This window comes from Rhinopithecus roxellana, chromosome 15 (genome assembly GCF_007565055.1).
Source record: "Rhinopithecus roxellana isolate Shanxi Qingling chromosome 15, ASM756505v1, whole genome shotgun sequence".
NCBI lineage: Eukaryota > Metazoa > Chordata > Mammalia > Primates > Cercopithecidae > Rhinopithecus > Rhinopithecus roxellana.
This window is the reverse complement of record NC_044563.1, coordinates 17,943,570-17,958,907: the sequence shown is the minus strand read 5'-3', so window position 1 is coordinate 17,958,907 and position 15,338 is coordinate 17,943,570. Positions and strand designations below refer to the sequence as shown.

The following is a 15,338-nucleotide window of genomic DNA, read 5'->3' as shown; positions in this document are numbered from 1 at the left end:
AACAGAACTGCTGGATCATATGGCAGCCCTATTCCTAGTTTTTTGAGGAAACTCCAAACTGTTCTCCATAGTGGTTATACTAATTTACATCCCCATCAACAGTGTAGAAGTGTTCCCTTTCTCCACATCCTCACCAGCATTTGTTATTGCCTGTCTTTAGGATATAAGCCATTATAACCGGGGTGAGATGTTATCTCATTGTAGTTTTGATTTTCGTTTCTCTGATGATCAATGATGTTGAGCACCTTTGCTTATGCCTGTTTGCCATTTGTATGTCTTGTTTTGAGAAATGTCTATGCACATCTTTTGTCTGTTTTTTGATGGGATTATTGGATGTTTTCCTATAGGGATGTTTGAGCTCCTTATATATTCTGGTTATTAATCCCTTGTCAGATGGGTAGTTTGCAAATATTTTCTCCCATTCTGTGGGTTGTCTCTTCATTTTGCTGATTAGAAATACTCTTAAATCGGCCGGGCGCGGTGGCTCAAGCCTGTAATCCCAGCACTTTGGGAGGCCGAGACGGGTGGATCGCGAGGTCAGGAGATCGAGACCAACCTAGCTAACACGGCGAAACCCCGTCTCTACTAAAAAATACAAAAAACTAGCCGGGCGAGTTGGCGGGCGCCTGTAGTCCCAGCTACTTGGGAGGCTGAGGCAGGAGAATGGCGTAAACCCGGGAGGCGGAGCTTGCAGTGAGCTGAGATCCAGCCACTGCACTCCAGCCTGGGCAACAGAGCGAGACTCCGTCTCAAAAACAAAAAAAAAAAAAAAAAGAAATACTCTTAAATCATTAAGTGATTGGCACAGCATCCTGTAGAAAGAAAACTGCAAGGAGCATTAGCCTAAACAATTCCATGAGAAAAGCCAGCCATAAAAAAAACAGGCCAGATGAACACCAACTAAAGGAAATCAAAGTGAATATTCTGAATAAAGGAGAAAGTTAAAAGAGGAACCTAAAGAAACAGATCTAATAGATCAAACAAGCGGTTGTTAAGCTACTGTAATCAAAACCATTCATGAGACATCACTGGACAAAACTAGCTGCACCAAAGGCATGATCCAAAACATGTTTGGGCGGCCCACAACCAACCTACCAAAACTAAACATTCACTGCCACTACATAATCAGCATTATCCCACTCTGTTCCTCAAGTGTCCTGCCTGCTTCCAAGCGCCTCCTCTGGGTTCACTGTATTAGTACGACATTCATGTACTTACTATTCAGTGAAGAACCTGGCAATTCCATATTGGCTAATATCTTCTCTGTTCTCTAGCAGCTGGCACACTGCATCCTCCATGTAGGTGAGGACATGTCGCTGAGCTGTAATCAAATAGCAACAGAGAAAGAGAAAATGAGAGAAAGACTAAAAAAATAATGATCCCAATCCTAGTAGGTCATGTGTAAGGCAATCCAGGTGTTGGCTCTGTCTGATGACACTTCATCAGTGGACTGGAATAGGCAAAGCAAACTTGCTGACCCTAACTGAGCTATAGTCTCAAAGGATAGATTGGGAGATGATGTGAACATGACCTATTGCCATTTGACTGGCTGTTAGTATTAGCATCAACCCTTTATTCTTCATTTCAATGACAAGGGTGGGTTGAAGAGGAGATTTAGCACCATTCAGCAGATACACCTGGAAGTTCTTTTCTTTCTACCTCCTATTCTTTTCCACTTCTGCATCAGAAACTTATCCCAGGGAGTTTGTAATTCCATGCTTGAAGCATGGATGGTATGATTGTAAAGAAAACTCTGGCCAGGCACAGTGGCTCACGCCTGTAATCCCAGCACTTTGGGAGGCTGAGGCAGGCAGATCACTTGAGGTCAGGAGTTCCAGACCAGCTTGGCAACATGGTGAAAACCTGTCTCTACTAATACAAAAATTAGCCAGACACAGTGGCATATGCCTGTAATCCCAGCTACTCAGGAAGCTGTGGGAGGGGAATCGCTTGAACCTGGGAGGCGGAGGTTGCAGTGAGCCGAGATCATGCCATTGCACTCCAGCCTGGGCGGCAGAGTCAGACTCCATCTCAAAAAAGAAAAAAAAGAAAACTCAGTTAATTTAAAAAAAAAAAAAAAAAGTTTAAGGACCATGAAAATTTTAATACTGGTGTGTATGCAAGTTATTAACTTTGGTAAATAACAAGACCATGAAATCTGTCTGGCTCGGTTTATTAGACATCATGTTTTCTGCATTTGTTGTGACTTGGAAGTGTGTGAGTTAATCATGGGCGTATAATAAAAACTATGAGTATTAGAGTAAGACAGACCTGAGTTTGAATCATGGCTCTGTCTTGGTAGCTTAATCTTGGATAGTTACTTAGCCTGCACCTGTTTTCTTCTTTATCAAGCATGGAAAGCAATATAATTTAACTATGTTTCTCAAAATATGGTCAATCAATTTCTTGATCTGAATCCCCTGGGATGCCCTGTTTAAAATGCAGCTTTATAGTCTGGCACTGTCCCAGATTTAGTGACCTTAAATTTCTTCCTAGAGCCCAATAATTTTTAACAAGTACCCCTGGTGCTTCTTATGTACCTTAAGTTTTTTGTTTGTTTGTTTGTTTGTTTGTTTTGAGACGGAGTCTCGCTCTGTCGCCCAGGCTGGAGTGCAGTGGCCGGATCTCAGCTCACTGCAAGCTCCGCCTCCCGGGTTCCCGCCATTCTCCTGCCTCAGCCTCCCGAGTAGCTGGGACTACAGGCGCCCGCCACCTCGCCCGGCTAGATTTTTTTTTTGTATTTTTTAGTAGAGAGGGGTTTCACCGGGTCAGCCAGGATGGTCTCGATCTCCTGACCTCGTGATCCGCCCGTCTCGGCCTCCCAAAGTGCTGGGATTACAGGCTTGAGCCACCGCGCCCGGCCTATGTACCTTAAGTTTAAGAATCACTGGTTAAGAACTTCGGCTTTTGACTAGAGAGAGTTGAGAGCTCCATTCTGAGCTCTGCTGCTTCCTAGCTACGTGACCATAAACAAATTACTCTTCAAGCCTATTCTTCATGGTAAAATGGGGGTAATAATGGTACTTACATTATAGGGTTATGAGAAATAAGTAAGATAATACAGGTAAAACACCACTATGTGCTTGGTGCATAGTACGTGACTGATAATGTTTCCTTAAAAGCCTATCTCAAATGGCGTTATTGGGAGTTTACTTCAGTAAACAACATAGGCCAGAACTTCTTAGATGTCAGATACTCAAATACTTCTTCCCCTTCTCTGAATTTTGTCCTTAGGTATGACAGTGGTATCCTGACAAACTTTACACGGAAGCTTCCAATTCAGTGTCCCCGTTTACCATAAAAAATTCAGAAAAATACTTTCATCTGGAGCAGTGAGAACAAAAAACGCTAAGTGACGGATATCCTTCCAAAAAGTAATTCCATGAAGTTGCTGCCAAAGCAGACATTTACTTCTTTCACAGTTTCATTCCTCAGGAAAATATGAAGGAATTACCTAAAGTTTATAAATACTGGTGTTTCAAAAAACTTTCTGAAGTCCTAGTAGTCTAGTGAAGCTCATAAAACAAGTAAGTTTATCTGCCAACCTGAGCTCAAGAGTCTGCACTTGACCATAATGATCACAGTGACTAAGGTTTCACCACGTTTCCAGCAGCCTAAAGTCCAGATGGATGGCCTGTTTACATTCTGTGACTCGTTCTATCTAAATGAGTGCTTCCCCAAACTAACAACTATCAGTCACTGCAAACCCTGACTGCCCACCCCCAACCCCACCCAAAAAGGGGTAAAAACAAAATCAGTTCCTCAACTCAACAGTTCATCCAACTAGAAAACTGTTTCTTTAAGAAATGGCCAAAACTGAGAGTGAAGCTGTAAGATAATACCTGCCAATTTCTGACACTGTTTTCAAAATATAATAATTATAATTAGGTGTGTATTAAATTGGGAGGGAAAAATGGCCAGGGAAACATTAAAATCAGCTGCATTTTCACCTCTGTGTTCTCCTTCCTTTCTTCTATGGGTTTATCCTGATCTTACAAAAAGATTCCTTCCTTGGGCTATATGGCCTTTTATGACTTAGCTCTACCTAAGGCTAGTACAGGATTTTTTTTTTCTTTTTGATGGTAGAAATGAAAGAGCTGTACTTAGAAGCAAATCCTGCTTCTCCTCCTCCCTAGCTCCAGGGACTCAAAGTTAATGTGAAAGCCCTTTACAGGAGAAATATTTTCAGAGCAGTAAAAATCAAAGTACTTTTGTCCTTCTAGAAGAAAAAAAAAAAAAAAAAAAGGAGGAATTTTCTGGAAAATAGACTTTATACCAAAAATATAAAAAAGAAAAGAAAGAAATATATTGGACCATGCATGTTTAACATTTATCTGCCAATCAGACATTTAGTTTCATATTACAAATAATAACAGCTACCATTTTTCAGTACTTGTACAATTTATTAAACAACGTGACAGATACAGTATTGTACTAATTGTTTCACATGCTTTATTCTATTTGTTCCAAATACAATACTATAATAGTTATTCTTAGACTTCTATTTTTACAAGTGGAAGAACTGAAACTTATAAAATTAAAATAATTTACACAGCTAATGGGAAGAGAAGCCAAGATTTGAACCAAGGTTTACCTGATACCAAAAACTCATTCTCTTAACACACTGCCTCACCATTAACACTTTAAAAATTATCTTTATTTTACACAGTGCACAAAGGCAGGAATGTATGTTAATAGTAAAATCACCTGAGAGATACGGTCCATTTGAGTCCATGTGAATTTATATGTGTGTGTATGTCTGTCTGTCCTGTCCACCCACCTTCATACCAGTCAGCATTGTGTGAAGTTAGAACTTGTCCCTAAATTTCAAAGTTTCTTGAAAAGAACCATCCCATCCATTCCTAGTTCACAAAGTAGAAAGAGAAAGCCCTGCTGTTCTTTTTATGTGTGGGTGAAGGGAAGAAGCTAAGAAGAAAAGTTCCTCTCTGGCGAGAGTTTTACACCAGCCAAGAGCCAAATGCAAAGCTCTCCCTAATTGCTGTGCCCTGGTGGTTTCCTTCACCTGCAGCTCTTATCAGTCTAATGTTCCCTCTGTGGTTAAGGGTACCACCCAACACTGGAAAATCCTTAGTTTATCAAACTTCAATGAGACAGAAGTTCAAAGCTCTTTCCTGGCAATAAAACATGGAGAGTGTCATTTTACATTTTTTTTTTAACGCAAAGGAATAGGCTTTAATTTACGTGAATGATTAAAGAATAAAAACAGCACACCTGCATCCCTGGAGGGCAAAGATATCTGGGCACCTTAGCTGCCCTCCTGGAAAAGGAAAAGCATTTAAGACAGGCTTTTCCTCTTTGGCTTTGCCATGAGTTCCATAACAAGATGAGGATTAAGTTTTCTAACATGTACCTATGATCTAGTGCCCTAAAATTCACTCTAATGCCCAATCGTCCATGTCTTGCTCAGAGAGCATCACTGTCTGAAATAAGCATTTAGAATTTCATCATGCTATACTGAAAAATCTAAGGCAAATGTAAGTAAACACTATATGATCCTTACTCGAACCTAGCAAGTGAAGGCAACTGTGTATCAGAAACTTCTTGGTTCTGTTGACTCACCCCATGGTGATCACATAATCTCTTTACAACACTGTCAATCCTGCTATAAAATGGGTATGATTCTAAGAATATGTCTGATAATAAACTACTTCTTTAGAAAACATTCAATATATGCAAAAGGTAACATGTCAATGATTATATTAATATTGCTATATGCTGACTCTATAGATTAAAACAGCATAATAATTTTTACTGCAATGGTTAAGAACATGGGCTCTTGACCAACTGAATCTGGATTTGATTTCTAGCTCTGTCATTTACTGACTGTGTGCCTTTATATAATAATTACTTTATCTCTCTGCCCTTTTCTATAAAATTGGGCAATACTAGTACCTGCCACAGAAGACTGTGGTGAGGATTAAATAAAATAATCTGTGTAATCATCTTAGAATAGTGCTTGGCAGACAGTAAGTGCTCAAACAATATTAGCCCTTTACCTCCTTATTGAAAGTTCTGCTCTTCAAGATGTTTAGATTATCTTCAAAGATTCTTGGGATATATAAAACCTACAACTATAAAAATATACATCATCGGCCGGGCGCGGTGGCTCAAGCCTGTAATCCCAGCACTTTGGGAGGCCGAGACAGGGGGATCACGAGGTCAGGAGATGGAGACCATCCTGGCTAACACGGTGAAACCCCGTCTCTACTAAAAAATACAAAAAACTAGCCAGGCGAGGTGGCAGGCGCCTGTAGTCCCAGCTACTCGGGAGGCTGAGGCAGGAGAATGGCGTAAACCCGGGAGGCGGAGCTTGCAGTGAGCTGAGATCCGGCCACTGCACTCCAGCCTGGGCGACAGAGCGAGACTCCGTCTCAAAACAAATAAAAATAAAAAAATAAAAATAAAAATATACATCATCATATACCCATTTCAGGTATGGCCTTTAAACTTGTAGGAAGCATTCATTTATTAACTGCTAATTACTTGGCAGGCCCTAATTTATATGGGGAAAATCCAAAACTATTTCTTTTTACTCTCTTCCCAAGCATAAATACCATCAAAGTGTTAGTTGTTTATTTCACAATTAAATGATAAGGGGTCCTATTCGGAAATTTTTGCTTGAGGGGTCTAGAATTTCCACCTTAACATTAGTTAGAGCACTCTTTTTAAAAAATTATTATTTAATACAGAGTCCCAATACTAGAATAAGTAAGTCTCACTGGAAAAAAATCTTCACCTGAATTGCTATATATGGTATTAACAGATGCACACATAGGCAATAGCAGTACAAGTGAAAAGCAGAGTATATACATATACTCAACTTTTTCCTCCCTTGCCAGAGTTTGATAAATAAATTGATAAATACATAGAGTTTTCCTCCCTTCCTTTTGAGACATATTTTGGTCTATGAGGCCTCTGGAGATTGAGATCCTGGATGGCACAAATAAACGTTTGCTGAACTAAATTAAAATGCTCTCTAAGATAAAAAAAAGTAGACCTGTTAATCAACAACCTGTCATGTAAACTACTTAGAAGTTTCAAGTTCAATATCATTTATAAATCACTAATATAATCTAGTATTTGATCTTGTGAGGTACAGATAGATAGCTTAATGGTTTAAAAAGTTAACAGACCTCTAAAATTAATTATTTACATCCTCCATCTTTACTGGTATATCCTGGTCCAAGGATATTGTGTGTTCTTGTGAAACATTTTGTCATCCATACGAGACCATCTTTGATCTTAGACCACACTAGACCAATTTCCCTTAACCAAAGGGAAGGGGGGAAATGAGGAAAACTAGCACATGTAATTCTTACACAACCCAATGAAGTAGGTAACAGCATTTTTTTAAAACTTAGAGAGGTTAAGAAACCTGCCCAAAGTCTAAATAAATGGCAGAGCTTGGATTCAAACTTAGATTTGGCTCCAAAGCCCATATTCTTCCATTCACCCCACTACCTCTTAAAACCAAAAATGAAAGCAAAACAAGAAAAATCCAAAAACCTACAATGTGCCCCATCTTACGTTTTATTATCTAGAAATTGCTGGCTCTTCACTGTTAATACTTTATAGTATTAAGAAGCTTAAATTGGTAAATCAAAGTATTGGTATGATCTTTAAATTTTAAAAAATGTTTATTTCTAGTTAAACATAATAATTTTTAAAGGTTTAAACAATACAGACAAAGCTAAAGACTAATCCCAGTTCCCACAGATAACAACTATTACCAGTTTGGGGTGCATATTTTCAAAAATAAAGAAATACGGCTTGTGAGCTTGTTTTGTTTTCATGCTTTAAGTTGTTTTTAAGTGTATAATATATACTTTTCTGTATCTTGTTGTTGTTTTTTTATTATTCAACAATGTCTGGAAATCTTTTATAAAACAAAATGGAACCTACTTACCCTTTTGATAGTTCCCAATGGTAAATATTTCCCATTGATAAACATTTAGGTTGTTTCCATGTTTTCACTATAATAAACTGGGCTGGGTTGCACACTCTTGTACGTGTTTCCCTGTACATATGTACAAGAGTTTTTCTAAGGTAAATACCTCAAGATGGAATTGGCATTTCATAGGATACACAGGATATCTTCATGTTTACCAGAGATAGACAATTGCTTTTACAAATTAGTTATTCCAATTTGCACGCTACCAGTCATATGAGTATCTATTTTCACTATCCTTGGCCTAATGCTTTATAATTTTGCCAATTTAATAGTTAGAAAATAGCTTTTCTCTGTTGTTTTAATTTTACTTTTCTTGATTACAAATAAAGTTAAGCACATTTTCAGGTTTATTTGTATTTCTTATCCTTTGCCAATTTTCTTCTCTGGTTGTCTTTTTTTCTTCTTCTTGACTTGTAGATAATTCTATACATGTCACAAATACATATATCTACTTCATGGTTTTCTTTTAACTTGTCTGTGGTATCTTTCATTTTACAGAAGTTTTAAATATTGATACAGTCAAAATAATGTATCTGTGCCTTTTTTTGGTGTGCTTTTTGTCCTATTCAAAAAGACCTTCTCTACTCCCAAGTGTATAAGCCTATTATCCTATATTCCAGTCTGCACTGCATGATACTGCCACCTTTAAAGAGCCATGCAGTATGACATGTATCAAACGGAACTTTCTGAGAACAAATTTGCAAATTAAGGAACGATCTTTTATTTTATAATTGTTAATTATAAAACAGACAAAAGCAATACATTGCATCTATGCATCCAAACCACTAAAGTGCTGCTATACGGCTAGTCAAACTCAAATACTAAAAGACACGCCAGAGGCAAACAAAGCATTATACATATGCTAACATCACCTGTGACAACCAGAAAACAAGAGGTGACTAAAGATCTTTATGTTAAGTAGAGGATGAAAAACTAAAGTCTATTTCCTTCAACCAAAAGGGGTATTGTACTGGTTAATAGCTGTGCAAAGCTGAGTGCCTTGACATTCAAAACAGTCTCTGGTCAACCATTAATCCTCCCCTCCTCCCTTCTCCTTCCTAAAACTTTTTTTTGTTGTTGTTGTTTTGTTTTGTTTTGTTTTGTTTTTTATAGTTTTTGGGATGTCAATTAAGGGTAAGTGCTTAAATCCTACTGCCTCAGTATTTCCAGCCTAAATCTCATAATAATACAGCATTTGTAGGTTGGAGTCCTACAATTTCAAGTGCCAGAAACTACAGAATCTTTTTTTGTTTGTTTTTTAAGTCGGAGTCTCGCTGTTGTCACCCAGGTTGGAGTGTAGTGGCGTGATCTTGGTTCACTGCAACCTCTGCCTCCAGGATTCAAGTGATTCTCCTGCCTCAGCCTCCTGAGTAGCTGGGATTACAGCGCCCGCCACCATGCTTGGCTAATTTTTGTACTTTTAGTAGAGACAGGGTTTCACCATGTTGGCCAGGCTGATCTCGAACTCTTGACCTCAGGTGATCTGCCTGCCTTGGCCTCCCAAAGTGCTGGGATTACAGGCGTGAGCGACTGCACCCAGCCTCTTTTTTGTTGTTAAGGAGATTTTCATAGAAGTTCAAACTTAAAGCACTCAGCTAGCTGACCATAACAAAATGTACGTCCTGAACACCAGAGAAATCTAAAGTAGCACTTAAGTTTCCCACAGTTACAATCTAAGGGACATATGAAGAACCCAAGTAATATTTGTCATGGCAAAAACTTTGCAAAAATAATTACTCATACAGCAGTATAGCTATCAAGTCAACGCCATAAACATTCACATAACTATTTTCCAGAAAGTATCATGGGTAAAAAATAAAATCCCATAAATTGCTAAACATGTAGTAAATCATATGCCACTCATAATGCTGTCAAACAGGGAAGTAATAAAATTACAAGGTGAAAATTAATTGCGCTATAGCACGAGTTGTAGTCTTGCAGCCAGGCATGGTGGTGCACGCCTGTGGTCCCAGTTACTCAGGAGGCTGAGGCAGGAGGATCCCTTGAGCCCAGGAGTTCAAGCCCAACATAGGAGGACTCCTGTCTCTTTAAAAAAAAAAAAAAAAAAGTATAGCCTTTGGGGGCAAACCATGTATTTATCGATTATTATTAAATGTACAGATTAATATTAATTGGTAATATGTAATTTAACTATGAATATACAGATCAGTGATAGTAATGCAATAAGATACTAATACAACAACTTAATCATTTGCTTGGTGTTTTACATTAAAAATATTACATAAAAATTAGTTGGCTTTCACAACAACCGAACTAACAGTAACAGGATCTCATTTTTTCTAATGACAAAAAGATACAGAAAAGTTCTAATTTAAAGTAACTGAAAACTCACGGGCTTAGAATTCCCTATCCTCTCTCTTGTGGTTGATGTGGCTCTGCACGAAGGTGGAGATTCTTTTTCAAATAAGAGTCTCACATGTCAAATCCCCACTAAGAACTATCTCCGCATACTGTTTATGGGATATAGCTGTAATAATGCTCAATAATCCCTTTGAGTTTCTATTTTTGTTATGAAAGTAAAGGATGCTATTGTAGATATTTATAGATACAAAAAGGCCTAGGCCAAAGTGCACAAAAACCATATGGGGCAAAGGGTTGGAACAGAATAGGCTAGACAGAGAGGCCCCAGTTTAGTTTACACAGAAAACTCATACTAACACTTAACATATCATCTAACTTAATGGTATAAAAACACCACCAAAGTACCCGATAAAAACATACTTTGGATCTGTTTTACTAGACCAACAAAATTTTTGACTCATCAATTTTAGGAATGTTGCAATGTTCAATCCTACCTTTCCTGCCAGGCCCAACTCAAATGCCACCTTCTTCGTGAACCTTTCCCTGATTCTGTCCCAGCCAGAAGTGATCGATCGTTCCTTTTCCTGAACTCCCTAAACAACTATTTTAAATATTTCCAGCGGCATTTTCTACCTTGATATATAGTTATTTCTGTTATACACATGTTATCTTCTTTGTTGGATGTCCTGATCCTTCAGGATAGGCACCATACTCATTTATATTTTATTTCCTTTAACACTCAGGACCATTCAGTGTCTTCCACATGGTAGACATTCAAATATTTACTGAATGAACATACAAGCTGTATCCACTATTTATAAACTGTGATGCTGTTCTTTATTCAACTCAACCACTTTAGGACTGTGCCTCCCAGGTGGGAAACACTAAATACCAAAACACATTCTATTACAACATTAGGGTTCTTACTGGAAGCCACTTTTGTTCTGTTCTCAACCACTCTTTCTGTTGTCTTTTTACTGTTCCTTCTCTCTAGTCCAATGAGAAGGCACTTGTTCCTTCTATTGTTACTAAGAGCCTCATTATGTTCAAGGTAAAGTGAAAAAATGCATTCGATGCAATTACCAGTTCCTCACAAATTTGGGGGATACTTGTCATTTCAACATCCAGGACTTGAATAAAAGAAAGTCCAAATTCTTTTCACTCCTAAGAACTATTTTCTTTTTTTCTTTTTAGACAAAATGGAAGCACACAGCACAGGAAGCAGTCCTCAGTAAGCCACCGTTCATAAACAGCTTTGCTGAAAGCCTAACAAAGGTTCTGTTGTGCTCTTGCGTGGCAGGGCCAGTAAGCAGCAGGAGCAGATGAACTCTTTAAGAAACAAAGGTTCTGTCTTCATGCAAATGTTTGCATTAATAAAAAATAAAGAAAAAGATATAGAAAATGCAGGCTAGCTGGACATAATAGGTCTCTAAACGGGAGGTTTTAAACATTTTTCAGGCGGAGTCAGCAGGTCTTTTAAAAACTCTGTCATTCTAAACATTTCACAGACATCACAAGAGAGACATGCAAATAACAGAAGCAAATCAAAGGATATCCCGCTGCTGTGCTGGCGCCTCCCTCATCCATGCCTGGTTTGTCATTTTCTGTTAACCCTAGTGCTGGCTGCTGTTTTGTTGAGGAATGGAGTCCCTAGCCCATGTGGCAGTACATGTCTAGCCAGCTGGCCCCAGCACTGATAACATTACAATGCAAGCCATGTACTACCACTCAGGGACACGTGCTGCCAGGCAACAAGTGCAATGTGTGATTTTTACACACTCCGCTTGCAAATCTGCATGGGAAAGAGCCTCTAAACTAACCACTTAATAAGATATGGTCTTCTTGAGTGTGAGCATCACTGAGTAGTTCAGAAGATGAACTTGCTGAGGACCAGTCCTTCAAAGTGAAATACAGTTGACCCTTGAACAATATGGATTTGAATAGCTTGGGTCCACTTAAAAGTGAGGATTTTTTTCCAACCAAATCTCAAAGTATTCAACCAAATCTTCAGTATTCTCAGGAAGCAAAACCCATGTATAGGGAGGCCCAACTTCTCATAGATTCGGGTTCCACAGGGCCAACTGCAGGACTTGAGTATGCACAGATTTTGGTATAACCTGGAACTAACCCCCTGCATATACTGATGGATGACTGTTTACAATAAGGGCCCTAAAGTAAATACAGAAACTTTAAAAACTCTTGTGGGGAGAGGGTTACCAAATACCTATTCTGTGCCAAGCACTCTACTATGTACTCAACTTACATTGTCTCTAATTTTCACAACCACCATTTAAGGTACTTTTATCCTTATTTTATAGCAGAGGAAATTGAGGCTTAGGGAGGTTATGTAACATGCCCAAGGTGCAGTTAATAATAGCAAGCCAAAACCCAGAACTGTACAGCAAATTCCCCACGATTCTATACATTTCTCTCATTGTGTGTGTATGTGTGCGTGTGTGTGTGTGTGACTGAAACCTAGCTTACTCTGAAAATATCACAATGACTATATTCACCCACTGCAGGAACACTGAAGTGTCACTTTTTCTCCATTTTTAATCATTTAAAGTCTTTATTATTCATTTTTAAGAGCAAGTGGCTTTGTTAGCTTATGATAAGAATCTGATTAAAGCTACAAGTGCTTTCTCACAGAAAAATGAATATAATAGGTTGCATATAATTTTAGAGCATTCAAGAACACCCTAACACTCATCTATAGCTCCCCTGAGCGTTCATTGCCTACATGCTAGAAAACGATGCCAGAACTCACATCTCTCTTCCTAGAAGCACATAGTCCATTTTCTTTTTCTCTTTTTCCCCACCACTCTCCTAAAACTCTGTAACAAACACAATGATGAACCATTAAGCCCCCTGACCTGAAAATTCCTTGTCTTCACCAATTTCTATTAAACACACTATTCCTCTTCACCCAGACTTAAAACCACTTAAGTCCTTCCACATCCTCCCACAGATTCTGTCCCACTGGCATCTCTGGATTGTACTTAACTTGGAAGTAGTAGTTAGAAACTTCATTACTATTCTTACCACTGCTCCTGAATTATAAAAACTTAAGAAGTAGAAGGACTTTCAGATCATATTGTTTATCTCCATCATTTTACAGATAAAGAACTTGAAATATTTTCTTCATTTTTTCTCCTCTTGATTCAATATTCAAAGTTCTTGGGCTTGCTCAAAGTAGCTCTAAAGTTTTCCGTATTTCTGTCTATAACCACAAAGCTAACATTTTTATTTGTACAAAGCAAGCAAAATCACGGCAACAACTGAACATTTTCATTACCTAAGAGATGAGAAAAGCTAAAGTAAAAGGAGCTAGAAATACATATACATAAGAGGGTTAAAATTAAACCAATGTATCTCCTGTATTTCTAGCATTTTTCCTTTCTCATTTTTCTTTCCTTTTTTGCTTAATATATTTTTCAAAATTTAATGAAGTATTTTGTTTTCACATTATAAATATTTCTTTATACAAATATTGCTGAGTTTTAAAAAGTCTCCAGAATTTTTAGTTTTCCCTGCACAAATCACTTTGTTATTGCACTACAGAAATATATTTTCTTTTTTAACTTTAAAACATTTTTTGAGAGAGGGTCATGCTCTGTTGCCCAGGCTGGAGTGCAGTGGTGTGATCATGGCTCACTGCAGCCTTGACCTCCCAGGCTCAAGCGATCCTCCTACCTCAGCCTCCTGAGTAGCTGGGATTACAAGCGTATACCACCATGCCTGGCTAATTTTTAAATTTTTTTGTAGAGACAGGGTCTCACTATGTCATCCAGCATGGTGTCAAATTCCTGGGCTCAAGCAGTCCTCCTGCCTCAGCCTCCCAAAGTGCTGGGATTATAGGTGTGAGCCGCTGCACCCAGCCTTTTTTTTTTCTTCAATTTTTATTTTATAAGAAAATATAGTTTCTTTGGTTTCTTCCCTAATTTCTCCAATCTCCAGGTAAAAATTGGAGTATTTTGTGTGTGTTTTTTGTTTGTTTGTTTTTTGTTTTTTTTGAGACAGAGTTTTACTCTGTCACCCAGACTGGAATGCGGCAGCATTATCTTAGCTCACTGCAACCTCTGCCTCCCAGGTTCAAGTGAGCCTCCCACCTCAGCCTCCCAAGTAGTTGGGACTACAGGTGCACACCACCACACCCAGCTAATTTTTGTTTTGTTTTGTTTTGTTTTTTGCTATAGACTGGGTTTCACCATGTTGGCCAGGCTGATCTCAAACTCCTGATCTCAAGTAATCCACCCACCTCGGCCTCCCAAAGTGCTGGGATTACAGGCATGAGTCACCGTGCCTGGCCTGTTTCTTTTTTTTGTTTTTTTAGAGATGGAGTCTCACTCTGTTGCCCAGGCTGGAGTGCAATGGCAAGGTCTCTGCTCACTGCAACCTCTGCCTCCCAGGTTCAAGTGATTCTTCTGCCTCAGCCTCCCAAGTAGCTGGGATTACAGGCGCCCACCACCACGCCCAGCTAAAAGATTAAAGATATGCAAAAGTATAAAATAATGCTACTATTCTCACTAATTATTTTGGTTTTTGGAAAATTTTTTTTTTTTTTTTTTTTTTGAGGCAGAGTCTCGCTCTGTCACCCGGACTGGAGTGCAGTGGCCGGATCTCAGCTCACTGCAAGCTCTGCCTCCCAGGTTTACGCCATTCTCCTGCCTCAGCCTCCCGAGTAGCTGGGACTACAGGCGCCCGCCACCTCGCCCGGCTAGTTTTTGTATTTTTAGTAGAGACGGGGTTTCACCGTGTTAGCCAGGATGGTCTCGATCTCCTGACCTCGTGATCCACCCTTCTCGGCCTCCCAAAGTGCTGGGATTGCAGGCTTGAGCCACCGCGCCCGGCCGGAAAATATTTTTAACAAAAATGCTATTTAGGCCATGCACGGTGGCTCATGCCTATAATCCTAATATTTTGGGAGGCTGAAACGGGCAGATCACTTGAGGTCCAGAGTTCGAGACCAGCCTGACCAACATGGCAAAACCCCATCTCTACTAAAAATACAAAAATTAGCCAGGCATAGTGGCGCATGCCTGTA

General features: G+C 38.9%; 1 protein-coding gene across 4 annotated transcripts in view; it reads right to left on the bottom strand.

Moving 5' to 3' along the window:
• Positions 1 to 15,338, bottom strand: part of C15H11orf49 (chromosome 15 C11orf49 homolog) — a 228,049-nt gene that overhangs the window by 185,931 nt on the left and 26,780 nt on the right. For all 4 annotated transcript variants that reach the window (XM_010371092.2, XM_030918979.1, XM_010371091.2 and 1 more), the window contains exon 2: positions 1,219 to 1,321. In XM_010371092.2, the coding sequence (XP_010369394.1) occupies positions 1,219 to 1,321 (103 nt within the window). The remainder of the gene's footprint in view (positions 1 to 1,218; positions 1,322 to 15,338) is intronic.